At 37.1% G+C, this 18,819-nt stretch overlaps 1 protein-coding gene across 3 annotated transcripts in view; it reads left to right on the top strand.

The window, feature by feature from the left end:
* PLA2R1 (phospholipase A2 receptor 1) overlaps positions 1–18,819 on the top strand; it is a 95,096-nt gene that overhangs the window by 13,578 nt on the left and 62,699 nt on the right. For all 3 annotated transcript variants that reach the window (XM_006921112.3, XM_025039429.1, XM_025039430.1), the window contains 6 exons: positions 1,289–1,669; positions 4,136–4,309; positions 10,959–11,132; positions 14,907–15,020; positions 15,516–15,659; positions 17,741–17,935. In XM_006921112.3, the coding sequence (XP_006921174.1) occupies positions 1,289–1,669; positions 4,136–4,309; positions 10,959–11,132; positions 14,907–15,020; positions 15,516–15,659; positions 17,741–17,935 (1,182 nt within the window). The remainder of the gene's footprint in view (positions 1–1,288; positions 1,670–4,135; positions 4,310–10,958; positions 11,133–14,906; positions 15,021–15,515; positions 15,660–17,740; positions 17,936–18,819) is intronic.

Below are 18,819 nucleotides of genomic sequence, written 5' to 3'. Positions count from 1 at the left end.
GAATGTCTATACTTAGATAAAATTGACATTAAATCAAAAATTATCACAAAAGAGAAATAAAGACATTATATAATGATAAAAGGGTCAATTCACCAGGAACATTTAACGATCATAAATACGTGTGCACCCAGAAATAAATCCATGAGTTTATAGTCACCTGATCTTCAATAAGGATGCCAAGAATACACAATGGGGAAACAATAGTCTCTTCAACAAAAGATGCTGGGAAACTAGATATCTACATACAAAGAAATGAAATTGGACCTTTACCTTACATCATATACAAAAATCAACTCAAAAGAAAAAAAATACTGCGGGAGAACAAATTCATAATTATTTTATAGCAGGTGCCTTCCAGGCCAGCAACTTGAGGTAAAGTTAGGTAGCAGGCAGATAGCTAACATATACTCTCCGGCTGGACCCTGGGAGCTTTTTCCTGGGAAACTCACCCAAGTCCCTTCTTCTGTCTCCAGGGGGTTGGAGGTTCGAGGGTATATCACAAAACATCTACTTTCTCCATGTCTCCGTGTGGCCTGTGTGCTTGCTGCCCTCATGTTGCTTCTACACCTCTCGCATATTTAGGTGTGTGGCCTCAGCTAGTGTTCTGGGTTCCTATCTGCTGCTGCCCAGTCTACCCAACAAGACTGCGCTTGCAAGAGGCCATTCCCATACCAAATGTCCCCACCTTTCTACTCCTGTTGGACCCAGCACAGAAAATGAATGTGGAGAAATATCTTCTCTCACCAGCGTGGTGTCTTGTAGCAAGACACAAAGCAGAACTTCACATCTATCCTTTGGGTTTTCTACAGGAATTTGATTAGAAATTTTCATTTTGGTGGCTCTTGATTCAGCTGCTATGTTCCTAACATTTAGGCACTTGTCTGAAGAAAATCAAAGTGTCGCCATACCTTTGGACACCCAATGGCCCTCCCCTCTAGCCCTGAGTATTATTACTGATGCCTGCTCTCTATCTCATTGTGGTGTGTGCCTTCTCTTTCAGTACCATTCTTGAGTAGACTGACAGGTATCCCTTGTTACTGAAGGGCCATGGAGGTCTTGGATCAGAGGTTTCCCATTAGCTCCAATAAGCCCATCTGTACTTCCCAAGAAACTCCTCTGTTTTGAGCAAATAAAGTCTTTCTGACGGACTTTGCCCATCAACTCCAGATCTGTTTGAAATGGCTGCTAGTTGTGACATCACAACTTAGACACGTACACTGGCATCCTCATGACGCTAGTTAATGCTATAAGAAAGTTGCATACCGTATCTTCTATTTTGCTGTTTCAGATAAAGGAATATTCATTATACAAAGTGAAAGCCTCAAGAAATGCATTCAAGCAGGCAAAACTGTACTTACACTGGAGAACTGCAAACCACCAAATAAGTACATGCTGTGGAAATGGGTTTCAAACCGTCATCTCTTTAACATAGGAGGCAGCGGTTGCCTGGGTCTGGATTTATCTGATCCTGAGCAGCCATTAAGCATATATGAATGCGATTCCACCCACGTTTCCTTGAAGTGGCACTGTAACAGGAAGGTGATCACCGGCCCGCTCCAGTACATGGTACAGGTGAAGCACAACACGCTGGTGGCCTCACGGAAATATCTTCATAAGTGGATTTCCTACATGTCAGGCAGCGGAGGCATCTGTGAATATCTACACAAAGGTAAAAAATAATTTAAACCGAAGTACTCATGAAATGATACATTAGAAAGTTTGCCCATGAGTAAAAATTTGTAAAATATATAAAAGAGGCACACAGCCCCTGGAACCTCAGGGGACTTCTGCTAAATACATTTTAGTTGCTTACTTGCTTATTGTAAAAAGAGTCTTGGAGTCTTGGAATGGACTTCATAAATTCTGAAGCAGAAGTTAAAGGTATTAGAGGAAAAAACATTTTACTTTGGGAATCAATGGAAAAAAGAAAAAAGAACAGGAAGACAAGAGGGAGAGAGAAAATAGAGAAGGAAGGAAAAGATCTTTGAAGTTAAAGATTTGGCAGGGCAAATATAGGAACCTCTCCTGCCACCATTTCTCTTACGGTAGAAACTCAGTCTCATAGATGGAGTGTGCCTGCAGAGCACCTTAGTGCCTCCAATGCCTGGCTGGCATTCACGTGATAATCATGTTACAAGGTGTTTAAAGACAGACTGTTGTCAGGGGTTATTTGGTCTGTGCTAGAGAATTGAAAAGCATGGTTTGGGGGAGGAAGACTTTCATGTTGCATAGTTCTGTAATAGTTGGCATTTTTAAACAGGAAAAAATAAAAACAATAGAAGAAAGAAAGCAGCATAGTTAAATCCTGATGCTCTAAACTTGTTTCTGGGGTTTTGTTTTGTAGTGCTCTTCCTTTATTCATCCATCCATTCATCATCTATCACATATTTATTGAGGGCTGACTGTGTCTCAGGCACTGTGTGCAGGCATTTGCTTTACAAAGGTCAACAAGACAGATATGGTTTCTGCCCTCATGGTGCTCTGTAGAATTATGGCTTAAGAGCATATCTTTCTAAGAACTTTATACCAGTCCTAGGAAGCAGAGAAAGAACTCCTAAGACCCAAGGCAGGACTTTCTCCTGTACCTAGAAGACACTAGTGAAAAGAGACAAAGCTAAGAGCAAGCTATTTTTGGGACCCACTACGATGAAGTGCTACAAACCAGCTCTCTGAATAATCTACACTTCAAAGGACATTTTGCTCTATGTTAAGATTTTAGCTATATATCCACACTCGCAATACATACATTGGAAGACTGAACAGGAGGCAGTGGTTGAAATGAGAGGATGTGCCCTGAAATACCGGTAGTTTCTAAACTGCCTTAACCTCTAGGTGATGCCATGTGAGCTTGGTCCAGCACCTGCCATCTGTGGGAAAGGGGTGGGAATCTTCACAGCCGGCCCTTTCCCTCCAGGACCTACTGACTTAATTGAGGGTGGCCCTGATCCCCCTCATCATGGAAAGCCCCAGTTGAGTCATGAAAAGTTTGTTGTTGTTTCCTGCTTAAGGCCAAAGATAACGAATTATTGAAATACTCGGAGAAAGCAACCAGCAGGCCACCTCAACACTATTGTCTCTCTAGTTGACTATAGAGGCCTCCCAGCTAGTCATCGCACATTGCTCCCTCTCTTGGGGGTTCTGTTTGCCACACTGCACCCCAGAGAATCTTTAAAAATGGAAATATGATCATGTGACTTTCTCATTCAAAACCACCACTAGCGACTTTCCACTACCCTCATAGTAAAGGCCAAAGTTCATAACATGGCAGAGCCAGCTTCTGGAAGTGAACACTCCAGTACTTCCTTGACCCCACCTCCCATCACGCCTCCGCGCTCTTCCACAGGCATCCCACACTCGCTCTTGTCATGTGTTCTTTGAATTTGCTGTTCTTTCTGCCAGAATAACTCTTTTCCAAATACTTCTACCCTCGTTTTACCAGTTCTCATTCAGAGAGGCCTTCGCTAAGCACCCAAGCCAAAACAGTGGCTCTTGACCCCTTCTCTCTCTCTCTCTCACACACACACACACACACACACACACACACACACATACACACACGAGTCATTCTGTTTTCTTACTCTATTTTGTTTTTCATCGTGGTACTTATCACTACATGAAATTCTATGTTTACTTGAGTATTTGCTTTCTTTTTGTCTCTCCCCAGTAGAACCAAAGTTCCATACGAAAGGGAACTTTTGTGGTTTATTCACTGTTATGTCCCCAGTGGCACTTTAAATGCTCAATATATATTTGTTAGATTAATAAATTAATAAAGGTTTATGAAGCTCTTGAGGTTTAGATGCTGAAGACTGATGTATTTAGGGACTGGAAAATATTTTCAAGTAAAATCTCCCTTAAATATTCCTTTCTATCCTTTCACAAATATGTGTGCTACTGTAGCAGTGCACCATTGTGAATAAACAAGTAGATAAATATATAAACACACCATTTATGAGCATGTTCTCTGAACCCAGCACTCAGTCTTGCACTTTTACACTCAGTAGACAGGGAGGTTCTACAGGGGCCTTGCTCACGGTAGGTTTTCAGTAACTAAAAATATGCATTGACTATATGACAGTTTCCAAAGATCACGCTGACATAATATGTATTTGACTTTGTCCTTTTCTTCTCTTAGATTTGTATACACTCAAAGGGAATGCCCGTGGAACACCTTGTATGTTTCCCTTCCAGTTCAACCACCAGTGGCATCATGAATGTACCCAGGAAGGGCGGGACGACAGCTTACTGTGGTGTGCCACGACAAGCCGATATGAAAGAGATGAGAAGTGGGGATTTTGCCCAGATCCCAGTAAGAATGAAATCTTCTCTTCGTCATATATCCTGAATGAATCAAAGATGATTGGAAAGTTATCTGTATCTAAAGAAAAGCACCAGGATTGATATATTGAAGTCTGAATAAGCACTCTGATTTTATTTATCCAGATTTGATTTGGGATTTGTTTTTGCCATGAAAAGACAATCCTGATGTATAGTCTTTTTTTTCACTCTTACATTCAAAAGATGTTAATTAGCTATTCTTCATTAAGCTCAGTGTATAAGGATGCTTTAACTGGAATCAAATTATAATACTCTGTGATCTCATTAATCTCAGCTTCCAGGCAAAATACTTCAAAACAAACCTGAATGAGTACAAAGCTCAGTTACCCTTTCAATTCACTTTCTCTTATGAGCTGCCTTAATTTCTCCATGTCCAGACTGCTTGTCCTACCATTGTCAAGTCCAGGCATCAGCTGATGATCTTTCTAAAATGGCAGTTTCCCTAATTATTTCTCGACAATGAGTTTTCATCTTCATTCTCTTTCCTTAGTACTTGATTTCTAGGTATAACGTCAAACGTTTTTCCTCTTCTTAACTTGATTTTCAAGATCCAGTAACAGCTATAATGATCTTTTTTTCAGTTAGTACTTTATTATTTTACTTTATTTTTATTTAACCAAAAGGTTTCCAATGGTTCCTAAGTATTGGGGCATATTTACATGTATCTTCTATATTTAACTTCCTTTACCTTGGTTCCTGAGAGTCAGAGAGAATAGCCTTTACAATCTCCTCATCTTCCATGCCTACCTCCCCTCTACATATATAACAAAATACAACGAAGAAATTAGAAACAAAAGCAATTTGAAGAGATCAACTCCAAAAAATCGGATTTAAAGATTACTTGTACATTAGTTTTCTAATCTAAAGCCAGTATGGCTTAGTGAATAAGAAAGTGTATAGACTTTGAAACTAGACAGACCAAGACTGGACTCTTTCCTCCCAATGATGACATCTTGAGTCTCATCATAAAATAGAGATAATAACTACACCTATGAGGCTTTTGAAATGATTCAATTAGATGATGCATCAAAGGCACGTATAGTATCTGGCAGATGATAAGCGCTCACCAGGATTAGCCATCGCTGTCATCATCATCCTATCATCATCAAACCTAACTAATCCTTTCAGCATGCACTTCTGAATTAATGAAACTTCCTTTTTATTGTTTGTCCATATCACTAAGCTAGGCATAGTGGTGAATACCAAGAGCGTTAGGTCTTAAGACCCTCCCTTCAAAGAAATGGGCATCTAGAGGAATACAGGACAAACAGATATACTTTATGCCAGAAAATGCAGACTATATTTGATATGATGCTCTAGAATCACCTGGAGAAAATTAAAAACACTTATCCTAGCTCCCTCCCAGAAACTCAGTGGGTCCAGTGTTTGAGACCCAAGCATCTGCATTTTTGACAAGTGGCCCAGGTGATCCTGCTGCATATAAGTCTTTATCAAACAATTCATAATGCAGAGGTAATGCTATGCAACATACATCTATCTATATTCAGCGGCGCAAGTAAGACATTGAACAGCCAATATGATATGGGCTACAGACCAATTCAAGTGGAGACTTTAAGTGAGTGTTAGGAGCCCAGGAGTCCCACTGCTGGTGAGGTATAGGGAGAGGTGCGGGAAAAACTAGGGTAACAAAGAGCACTCAAGGATCCCAGAACAGCAGCTATTCACCAACCAGCATGAAAGTATTTCTTTATTGAAAATACTGTCAGATCATCAACTTTCTCTATCTGAATGCATGTATGTAGCTGTATGTTCATGTAATCCCACCCTCCTTGGATCCTTGAATTAGATGTCATATTGTCTGCATTATTTTCTCTTTCCATTTTCATCTATAATATATATCAATATTAAAAATAAATAGACCAATACTAATAAAATTAACATATGTTTTCCTTGACCCTAATACTATGGACATTTTTTCAAAGAAAATATTCTCCTTGAGTCTTTACAAAGAACGCTGTCACCATCCTTTGTAACTTTAGCCAATTATGGTTTCCCAGGTGGAAAGTTGGGTTTAGTGGTGCTCGGGGCTTCTCACTCCCCAGACTATCTATTTGTTCAGCTTCCTACGGCTCAGAGGCTTCCTCTGCTTGACAGCCTGCCAGATTCCAATTCTCCTGCTCACAACCAGCAGAGAGCCTGTTTATTTGTACAGTGCTAAATTACAGTGCCAGTTTTCTTTCTTTCTTGTTACTTTTGGTTCCTGGTGACCAACATAACTCAAAATGATGTGTCAGAGACTGAAATTTGAGAAAGCTGATAGCTCTTTCCATGAGGTCAACAAGTGGATAAGACATAGAAGAGTGAGTGGAATAAAATAAAGATTTATATTATTGTATCTCATCTTTCTTACATGGAAGTTTTTTTTTTTAGTATCACAATATAAAATGATGCTGCTGTCTTTTTTAGAAAGTTGATTGCAAGTGATCAAAATTTAAATTTAGCATTAATAAACACGTATGAACATACTAGCAGTGAAGAATGCAATAAAATATCTGTCACTGTCGATCTTCAGGAACAAGGATGGCATATAGGAATCTCTCTGGGTTTGTTTCAAGTCAATTCTGGGCCATCTAGACCCCTCTTGGATGCATGTCTTACACAGTTGGAGAGTCATGATTAGTTAGTTTGAGATATTTTTTAGGATATTAACCTCTGGAATGATCTAATTTCCTTTGAACCTGGCTATGTATGAAGTCTGGTGTGGGAGGGCAGCTTTCTCCCTTGAAATCTTCCAGGTAAAGCTTTCGTGATTGCTTATGGTCAGACCTAAAAAATTATATCTAGGTCTTTAAACCAGGAGTTGAAATTCTCACTGGTAAGGACAGACTTTGAGGATAAGGGAGAAAGTGCGATGTTAATTAAGATTCCAGGTTTCTGCATAGCTAAGTTAATGGAGAAACAAATTTGAGAGAAAAATCAGGTATTCAAATTGGGACATGTTATATGCGAGTCGAGCATGTGGAGTTGTGGACTAAGCAGTCAGACATAAAGGTCTCTATATATCTGAGAGTTATACAAGAGAGATTTATGGGAATGGGTTAGGTAATGTAGAGAGTGTATAAAATAAAAAGGAAAGGGACTCAGGGCCAAGTCTTCAGACCTCAACATTTAGTTTGAGTATATAAAAATGAACCAGCAAAGGAGACTGAGAAGGGGTGGCTATAGAGGTAGAAGGGTGGCCAGGCATGTGAAGGCAGGAAGACAGGGGATATCAGCAAGGAGAAGAAGGGAGCTCAACTTGCTAGATGCTTCTAAGGGGCCTGATTTGACAAGGTCTGAAACTGCTGGATTTGGCAGTATGGAAGTCGTTGATGGCCTTAACAAGATATCCTCTAAGTGAATTAAAGAGTAAATGGAAAAATAGGAAAGGAGGAAACACTTCCCAATTATTTTTTGAGGCCACAATTATCCTGATACCAAACCAGACAAAGATATCAAAAGAAAACTACAGAACAATTTTTCATATGAATGTACATGCAAAAACCCTCAACAAAACACTGACAGAACTCAACAACATATGAAAAGAATTGGACATCATGACCAAGTGAAATTTATCCTACGAATGCAAGATTGATTTAAAATCTGAAATCAATTAATGTAATAGCCATATCGATAGGTAAAGGACAAAAACCACATGATCATCTATAGATACAGAAAACATATGACAAAATTTCACACTCTTTGTCAAAAAAATAAAAACTCAAAAAAAAAAAAAAAAAGCCCTCTAGGAATAGAAGGGAATTTTAATGGACAAGGAGAATCTATTAGAAAAAAACACAGCCAACATACTTAATAGTAATCATTCATCAAATAATAGGAGATTCAAAGATACATATAACACAGTTAGTTCATAGTTTAGCAACAGAAGAGATCATATGAAGACAATAAAAGATGCAGAGAAATATAACAATATAATGCTAGACCTTAGATTTTAAATTTTCAAGATAATTAAATGTATGTGAGACACCAGCCTTTGATCTCACATTTTCAGTGGCTTGGAAAGAGAGATTATATGCAAAGAAGCAAGAGAACTAAAATAAATGTGAAGGCCTCAGGCCAAGATGGAAGTCAATGCCAAATGGGGTCCCAGGGAGCAGTGTCTAAGACAGAGATTAACCTGTGGGAGGTTTCTTGGGGAGTGCTCTCAGGATCAATACATGTGGAAAAGAAGAAAAGAGAGCAGGATCGGGATTGTGATGCAGGCCCGACTGACTCTATAAGGTGTTTTCAAGCTGGATTTGCCCCCAGTTGGGATAAGAGGAGGGGTTTATAGCCCTGCACTAACCAGTCATGGTTTGCCAGCTGCCCTTGAGAAGGGAGAGTGACATTGGGCAAAGAGACTCTTCAACTAAGGCAATCCTTGAAGAAGGCTGAACATTGAGAGGTTTCTGTTGGCAGCTGGGGAAATAAAGCCTTCGGGCCTGAAGGGAGACCAGGCAGCACATCACAGCACCTGGCCCAGGGTGGCGTTTTCGTTCTATTAATAAGACCCTTCCAATAAGATCCATGGAGTGACATGCAGCCCACCTAGAGACACAGAGAGAGACTAGTGTCTGCTTGCACAGAAGTACAAATTCTTACATTTCAGTTAAAAACAGATTTCAGTGACAAATGAACTTACTTATTAGGAGAATATGCATCCCTGTTGCAAATATATGACTGAAAGTTTCCTTTTTAATTAATCTGAAGAATTGGCACAGATAATCTGAAACAAGGGAAATCTAATAAAACCAGACTATGTAATTTTCAGCACAGAGAAGATCACCGGCAAATCTCTCAGTTAACTGTTTAAGGTACAGAATTCAGGCAGGTTACCGCAAAAGGCTGTGTCTACATAGCTCAATCTATGTCCTGTTAAAAAGACAGGACAGACTCTTGGCAAAAATGGGAATGAGATCAATTGAAGTGTCCTCCAGACCTTTTCTTATTATGATATGGCTGGGTGCTTGTAATTAGGATTTATCGTTGAATCTTTCCCCACAGCAGGAGATGAGGGTCAGGTATTTCTGCCTCAGTCCTATTCCCAGATCTATTCTTCCAGTTCCGAAGTCTACTCAAACCTGCTCTCCTGGGAAGTGCTTTGAATTTTTTCTTTCAAGCCAGTGTTTCCAGTGTTTATTTCATGGACCATCTGTCTAAAAATCAGGAATGTGTTTTATGCAGGTTCCTGAATCCCAGGCTTCATGATTCAGAATCTCTGAGACTGAACGTATGGAATCTGCATTTCTTTACAAGCAGGCTAAACAATTCTATGCACGCTTTAACTGTAAAAGTTCCCCCTGCTCCTCCCTTATGGCCTCAGCTGTCACATCAGCTGTCACATCTTCCTTTTCTTCAATTTTACTTGCTGATGGCCTTGTTTTCCGTCCTCCTTTATTCTTGTATCCTTCTATAAATATATGTATCAGTCAGGAAACTCTACAGACAACCTTAGATTTATATGTGGTTTAATAACGTCTGGTTAACTAAGTCAGTTCTGGGGAAAGCATGTTGCATCTAGACATCAAAACAAACTTTCCACATTCACAAGGGAACAGTCTAACTATTGTTGGAAAAAGAAAAAAAGAATTAATTGCCAAATAAGTTTGAAGTATTCTGAATTAAAAGTAAGCTGTTTCTTTACTACAGAACTTCTCAGAGCCACTAAGATCCTCATGTATATTATAAATTTACCAGAGGAGGCTACACAGGCACTCTGTCCCGTATTTTTCCTGGGGAGTAATTGGAGTTGTATATTCTGTAGATCACACTTTGGGAAAGACTGTTCGAGATTTTAGCAAATTGCCTGTTCAGCTACACTCATGTTGTAGCATGATTTACATTTTCTACATTCTGAAATTCTTTGGCTGAGTTTGATTTTAGGTAATTATTGTAGCTGCTTAGTTTGCCTTGAGTTTTGATTTAAAATTTTAGCAAAAACACCCCAAACTAGGTCTCAGTCTCAATAAACTTCAGATTTCAGATTCACATTTTATATTTTATTAAATTTACTGTTAAACATGCTATGCAATGTCTTGGCCAATGTCTTATAAGTGGATTTTGCTTTTCTTCCTTTTGGCTGAAAGAATTTATTCTTAAACTAAATTATCAATGTTCCTATTCTCAATGTTTATTTCAAAACTGTGTTCATTATGGACTCACATTTCAACTATATTCCTTATTTCCTCTACCATTTTGTTATTTAGAGGGGGAAGTCTTTTGAAACAACATATGTGTCTATCTTAAACAAATAATCAAATGCACAGAGCTTTCAGTAAAAAGTTCTAAATGACAGCTTTTTGAAGAATTCAGATATTATTTTAAAAAGTACTTCTGTTCTATTTTCTTCTCCTTAAAATGGTTCTATTATTTTCCTGGAAAGGATAACAGCTTCTTTATCTATAATTTCTAGAATTTCCTTTAAATCTTGAAAGAGTATAACCATAAAGTGCCAATAGGATAACAATGCAGATTTCGTCACAAAGACCTAATCAAGAATCGATAAGGCGTTAAAATTTTAGAGGTTGCAAGTTGGATTCATCTCATTCAAATTTCTCTTAGAAATATATTGCTGTATAGATGAAATAAGAGTATAATTAATGTTTTGATGGACTTTGCAGCATCAGAGGAGGTGGGTTGTGATGCTGTCTGGGAGAAAGATCTCAATTCACACATTTGCTACCAATTCAACTTGCTTTCATCACTCTCCTGGAGCGAGGCACATTCTTCATGCCAGATGCAAGGAGGCTCTTTACTAAGTATTGCAGATGATACTGAAGAAAATTTCATAAGAAGTAAGTAGGTGAACATTGATATTGATACAATTAAAATGATCATTGTTAATAATTACATCCATGTATGCAATGATATATTCTGAAAAAAAAATGTTCCTTAGAAAATCTTCTTCTTTTGTTAATATGGTCCAAACTCACACCCTGAATTTTGACCTGAACCCCAGGCCATTCCATTTGGCACCCAGTCATGTCTTCCTTATTGTTTTCCCCCTTGGAGAAGAGAAGTTGAGGCCCTGGCAAGGGACCCAAGAGAGTTAGCAGTTCTAGCAATGGGCTCTGGGATACTTTGAAACTTAAGTACAAGTTCTTGCTCTGTGAGAGATTTTAGCCATTCAGTTTCTATTAGTAAATAATCAAGCCATTCATTAATTAAAATCTTACCTATTACTTACTGTGTGCAGGTATGTACTAGGTAAATGCCACAGAATTTAAAATTTAGTTGGAAAAGCAAAAGCACACACACAGTAACTAACAGTATAAGAGAATAATATAAGATGCCAAAAGAGTTGTATTAATGAGTTGGGTCTTATGTTTCACCTATCACCTAAACTCTCCTAGTAACTCTCATTTAAATATTAAATGTGTTTTTATATGTGCACACAGAGCTTTTAAAAATTTTTTCGAAACACTTGAAAGTCTCAAAAGTGACAAAATTAGTCACTTTCATTAAAAGTTTCTGACACTATTTTCTCTAATTTCATTGCACATGCAGTGCATGTTTTTTCTCAAATAATTTTTAAATTTCAGGTGTTACAGAAAGAAAAATAAAAGTCTCCCACAGTTCTACAATCTAGAGATAACCATATTTTTCTGCAAAACATGGATATATACATAGTATCTATGAAAAATGGTACTGAATTAAAATAGGAGGCAGCTGTTGCACAGCGGTTAGCAGCAGGGACCAGAGAGCCACCTGCCTGAGTTTGAATCTCATTTCTACCACTTTTGAGCAAGGCTACCCAGGCAAGTGACTTGACCTTGCTGTGCCTCAACTTCCTTCCTCTATCAAATGGAAATAATAATAATGCCTACTTCTTGGTAGTGTGGATTACATGTTATAACACAAGTGAAGTCTTAGAAAAGTGCCTGTCTGGTACACACAACAAACATTAAATGTGTTAAACATTTAACAACTATGCATGCAGTTTGGCAATACGTTTATTTCATTTATCTTCATATAACGAACATCTGTCTATGTTTATAAACATAGATCTACATCATAATTTTAATGGTTACATAGTATTATAGGTTAGCAGTAATATATTTATCTAATCTACTACTATTAGATAGACATAGGTACAATTTTTTTTGTTTTTATTTATTTACTTATTCATTGCTATTGCAAACCATCCCTGTACATACCTTTGTACATAGATCACCAATTATTTTCTGTAAGCTTGTAGTAGATTCACTGGATGAGAGAAGAAGCACATTTAAAGACTTTTGAAAGTCATTAGTATCTTCCTTAAGATTTCAACAGATGTATGAACAGTGCATGCCTGCCTCCTTCCCCACAGACATGCAAAAGTAGGAAATTGTTACTGAAACTGATTTGAGTAAGTCATATTACAGAAAATGCCCATTTCTAAAATCATTGTTAGCCAGTAATGATTTTTATGAAAAATTTTGCATAGTATTTATGAATTACAGTTGTTGTCTATCTTGACTGCCAGGATTTCTAATAAGAAGGTTTGGATTTATTCATCAAACTTGAATAATTAAAAAAATAAGATATGTCAGAGACTTTGATTTAAACGTCATGATTCTATAATTGGACTTTGAGGATTATTTAGGAAAACAGAAGTCTATTCATAAAGAGTGAAGCCTATTTTGATCAAGGTTTTTTTCAATGATGAAAATAGTCTACCATTTCTTGCTAATCACTGGTGGACATTAACTATGATATAAGGAATATTCTAAGCTGTCGCAAATGATAAGAAATATCTGGAGGAATTTAGGTTTGAGTTTGTTATTATGGAATTATTAACCAATTTAGTTGTAAAGCAAAATAAACTGTTTTGGTACCTTTAAACACAGATTATGAATTACATAATGACTTTTTATGTGTATTGTTAAAACAATTGCATATATAATATTAAAAATAACTCTAAGATAAGAATAATTAATATTTACATATTTAAGTAGATTATTTGAAAATATCACTCAGTACTTACCCTATGTGAAATGTGAAAATTTCTCCATCTTGTCAATCCATCTTTTATTCTGCACTCTGTCATCAGGATACGTTATATGATTTAATTAAATGGTGCCACTGAAAGGACTAATCAACTCCACATAAAGAAGAGAATTCGTGTTAATGCTACAGAAATTTGGAAAGAAAGGGGCCATGCATGTTATGCTATTTCTGTTTAGTAATTTCTGGGGTCTCAAAATTATAAAGCACATTTTTCTCTTTCCTTAAATGGGTTAGATTCCTCCTGTTTCCCACTATTGTATTGATATATCCAATCACAAAGGATGCTACAGCCTTATTGTGTGAATACACTGTCCTTTATAATCTGGGTGACCATACCATGGATTATCCAAACTGACTTCTTTGAGCAGCTGTGATTCATAATTATTCTGGAACTACCAGCATAAACCATGAGTTTTCCAGGCAGATATAGTCACCCTATTCATAACTCTTATCTGTCAGGGTCTCAGTCTCAGGTAGGGCCACTGCATGTGGCTCAGAATAAAATGGATTCTAAAGCAGATGAACTATAAGAGAATAATGCTCTCCTTTATAGATTAAAAGCTTAAATGGGTAAAAAGGGTCAAATACATGGTGATGAATGGAAACTAGATTTTTGGTGGTGAACATGCAATAAAATATACAGATATTAAATTATAATTTTGTATACCTAAAATTTATTTATTGTTACTAAGCAATGTCACCTAAATAAATAAATGAAACGAAATGGCAACATTTGAAGTGTCACGAAATTAGTCACTTTCACTAAAAGTTTCTGACACTTTTTTTCCAAATTTTGTTGTACAAGTAGCACGCGTTTGTTTTTGAATAATTTTATTTTTTAAATTTAGGTGCACAAAAAAGACAAAACCCAAAGAAAATACTTCCCGTAATCCCAAAATTTCGATAACCATATTTTTCCTGCATGAGCATGCCAATGCACGTGTTTATACATAACATTTATAACCAAAATGGTGTTGAATTAAAATGTGAGGAGCTGTAGCGTGGTGGTTAGGAGTAAAGGCTGGGAAGCCAGCCTGACAGAAAACCTTTTCCCAACCCCAAGCTGAAGCAGCATTTGCATGATGCATGGCCTTTATGTCTCAACCTGCTATGGATCCTTCTGGGTCCTCTGGTCCCTTGGGTCCAGACTCCTTAGCTGGATTCCTGAGTGTCCAAGCTAAGGTCACAAGGCACACATGGCAAGAGAAAAAGACTTTCTGAGAGTGGCCCAGGACGCTTCCTACTTCACCCTCTAAAATCCTTAAGCACACAAGTTCACAGAGATCGGATGGTCTCAAATGCGTAACCGTGCACTCCTGGGTGGATGGATTGACGACCCTTGAGAGGCGGCTGGCCGTTCTGGATGCTTAGATTAAGCACTTCACAGTTATGTTTCTCAGGATGGTGAGAGGCTGACTTTTTTCTCTCTGAAGCACCAGGGTGAGGTTTAGTAGCACTTAAACCCTCTTCTGTCATTGACTGGAGTTAATGTATGATGCTCCAGGAAAAAGAAAACAAGAAAGTAGAATAACATTGATTTTCTTTTTTCTGAAACTCTATATTTCTCTTCATTTCAGAGCACTTGAACCATGAAGCAGTGGAAGTGTGGATGGGGCTGAATCAGCTGGATGAAAATGCTGGCTGGCAGTGGTCTGATGGAACACCACTCAACTACCTGAACTGGAATCCAGGTACCTGCAGTATTTTATTGACCTTCAATGGGTGGTATCATCCTGCGGCCTGAAGCAGCAATATTACCCACATAAATAAGGCATATTAGTTTTGAAAGTGGTTTATAAAAGTTTTTAAGCCTGACTTAGTTCCTGTAAGGCTTTTCCAGACAAGAAAATGGAGGTCAAGAAGGTAAACTATGCATTTAGCCAATGTTGCAGGAGGATTTAGATCAGAGCCAAGATTCCAGTCAGCTGTTTTACAAATAGCCACAAATAGCAAAATATTTCTGTACTTTTAAACAATAAAATCAGCTGTTGCTATCTTTGGACAATCATTTCAGTGTCATGCCTAGACTTCAACTGCAAAATCATAGATATAAGAGCTTATCGGATTTACCATATATGCCAAAGAGAAGGGTTATCTCCTTGATGCTAAAACTACATTTCAATATATACCAAACTAACTGCTTTTGCTTCTAAAATTAAACACACATACACGCACTCTATTTTCAGAAATAAATTTTGAGCCATTTGTTGAATATCACTGTGGCACATTTAATCCATTTATGCCAAATGCCTGGAGGAGTCGGGACTGTGAGACAGCCTTGCCTTATATATGCAGAAAATACTTAAACCACACTGATCATGAAGTAGCTGGTAAGTGTTTTTGTTTTAAGTTGTTTTCATGAGTTGCTTACTGTCCTGTCAATGTATTCAAATCCCTCTATTTTTTGCTCCTAATTCATAATTTAAACTTAGTCAAAGCTAGTTTTTATATGAATAAAAATGTGTAACTAGATACTATCTGTTATTCCAAAAGCACCATAAATTTAACAAATGCATTTAAGATTTTACTAAAAACTAAAGCAAACAAACTTAAGCATAGAAAACATTTTCTCCCTCTCTTTTTAAAAAATTTACATTCTTAGTCATTCTGCATTTGAAAAAAAAAGATTTGCTTCCTTTGCTGTTCTAGTTTTGAGTTTTATTTACGATTAAATGTAAATTAGAAAATAGTTTTATAAAATTTTTCACTTCGTTGATTTCCTATCACACTCTATATCTTTTATTAGTAACAAATTGTCCTTCTCAAAATCACAGAAAACTTTTAGGTGTAACTAAGACAGAAATACTACCTAATTACAATCTAGTACCTGGAAACCCAATTATTTTTGTTTTTTTAAGGTCTATTACCTCTTTTTATTCTCTGTGGGAATTAATGTCTTAACTCAGAAAGTAAAGATAAAAACTCAACCATTGTTAAAAGACTCTTTAGCAACATAATTAGAAACAACTTAGATTTGAAATAATAAACTGAATTATCATTTAAAAATATTATTCCTTTCAATTAGGCTTTATCTTTCATCATTTTCTTTTAAGTAGCTAAGCCTATGGGTATTACACAATATTGGGGCAAGGGGGGAGGAGAAGCATTGTGACTTTTTTATGTAGAGATTTTTTTCATTATTTCAAGAATGTGCTGAGATCGCTGCTTCTGTCACTGCTCTTTCTTTTTTTTCCTTTCCCCAGTTCTTCCTTCTTCGTTTTTGTTCTTTCTTATGCCTTCCTGCACTCCCACCTGCCACCCTCCTTTTCTTCTGTTTCATTTACTCCCCTGATCTACTAATTGAGGTCAGAGACCAGAAATGAAGGTAGTTAAGATAAGTTTGTTTGGATTATTTGTTGTTGCTTCAAGTTCATCTAGTCCACTGCCTTCAAATTGTGTTTCTAGGATCCCCAGTTTCCTTGCTTGACCCCACCCTTGCTTTAATCAGCTAAAAATCCTGTTTTATCTCATCTTACCTTTAAAGTGAAGTTTAAGGTTTCATTTGTAAAAGGGGTTCATTTTTTTTAGGTTGAAATTACTGGGGTAGATGATATCTAAATGTTCTAACATTCTTTGACTGTGATTCTAATTGCTGTTACAGTCCTAGAAGCAATTTTAAAAGAATGTCTTGTTTCCCCAGTAGCAATAGAATTGTATCTAACTAAATTAGTGCTTAAGGGAGGCACTCAGTTGTGGTTAATAAAATAAAGTAAAACTGCTATCACCACCAGGTTGAGGGCAAGCTCCTGGAAGAGGAAAGCCAAAACTTGGTGTGCACACTGCCTTCCCTTCCAGTGTCAAAGCACCATGACACTATTTTCCTTAAGTATCACTCAGAGTCTGTATGAACCCAGAGGGATATCACAGGCACTCAGGCTGACCTTCACAATGAAAGCCATTTATCATCTCTGCTCTAGAGGAAGTGGCCAAAATTTCAGACTCTTTTTCAGTTGAGGATAAATATCTACCCCCACTCACATACTGTGTGCATAAAATCCTTGGAATATCATTTAAATTGTTTTCCACAATATTCCTTTTTCGGTGTGAAAAGATTTTAAAAACCAACAACTCTAACTGGTAAATTGTATATCGAGCCCTAACTCTCAGCTCTGGCTATATGACCTTTAACATTTTTATTAACTCTTTATAACTTAGACATTTCATCTGGAAAATGAAATGTTGCGATCCATTAGATCCTAGATCTAGATCTAGCTCTAGATTACAGATTGGATCCTTCCCAACTCTGAAGATCTACAATTCTATGATTTATATATTATTGTTTCATGCGTTTTCTGTTTTTTAAATTTTTAAAGTAATCATATACTGATGACAATATATACTCAGGGTAATAAGTAATGTTTTTAAAATGTGGAAAATGACATTGTGTTGTCGTTGTTGTTTCTTTAAAAAGAAAAAAGTGCTTGGAAATATTATGCTACCCACTGTGAGCCTGGCTGGAATCCCCACAATCGTAATTGCTATAAACTTCAGAAAGAGGAAAAGACCTGGAATGAGGCTTTGCATTCTTGCCAGTTGGATGACAGTGCATTAATAGACATAGCTTCTTTAGCAGAGGTGGAGTTTCTTGTAAACCTGCTCGGAGATGGTGAGTACCAAAAGCCTTTGATTACATAGGTATGAGATATAATGTAGTAACTATCTTTATTAGTGAAGTTGAAAAGAAATTAAGCTATTTAAAAGTGATTCTTTCTGGCACATATATCTGAAGTTTCTAAATATTATCAGAAATGCAAATTCATTGGATTTTTACAAAATATATGATCAAAAACTTTGTAATATCTCACATATGCCTTATAGATTAGATGTTTTTTTTTTTTCTTTAAGGGGCAAAGGTAATTTTCTGAAACTTCTAATAAAAAACTGAACCTGTAATTTGACATCATGGCCACTAGATAGCAGTAGTGTGCTGTGGTCATGTAATCAAAACAATAAAGAGATTGCTTAGACAAATAATTGGATTTAAATAACTTTAGCCAGTGAAAATGGATCATTTATTCTGGTGCGGCGGTTTTCAAGCTTTGTGCTACATTCAGGAGTTTCAAGTTCCTAGGCCTCCACCCAGCTTTAGTCCATCACAGCGGGCTGACCTCTACCTATGTCATATAGTGTTTAACATAGAATTCTGCTAAAAAAAACATTGAAGTTGCTGACTTAGAATAAATTTGTTAAGTGAAAAAAAAAAAAAAATCTCCAGGCTCTGCTCTGATGACCTTCTCAATGTTAAGTTTTAGTTTAGAATGAAAACAAAAATCTGTCTCTGTCGTTTTCTTCTTTACCCTTTGCATTTGGGATTAAAGAGTCTTATGGCTGTGGCTGCCTCTGTCTCAGTAGGAGCACTTGCACATCTCTCTCAGCCATGTAGAGTCTTTTCACTCTACCTGGGCTGTCAGCAACCTCACTGCCCCCATTTCAATGCTTCTAAAAGTTTCTGCTCCTTTTTCCCATGGTGAAAAAGGAAAGAAAGGGAGG

The sequence above is a fragment of the Pteropus alecto genome, unplaced genomic scaffold (genome assembly GCF_000325575.1).
Source record: "Pteropus alecto unplaced genomic scaffold, ASM32557v1 scaffold3, whole genome shotgun sequence".
Classification (NCBI taxonomy): domain Eukaryota; kingdom Metazoa; phylum Chordata; class Mammalia; order Chiroptera; family Pteropodidae; genus Pteropus; species Pteropus alecto.
This window is presented reverse-complemented; position numbering and strand designations above follow the sequence as displayed.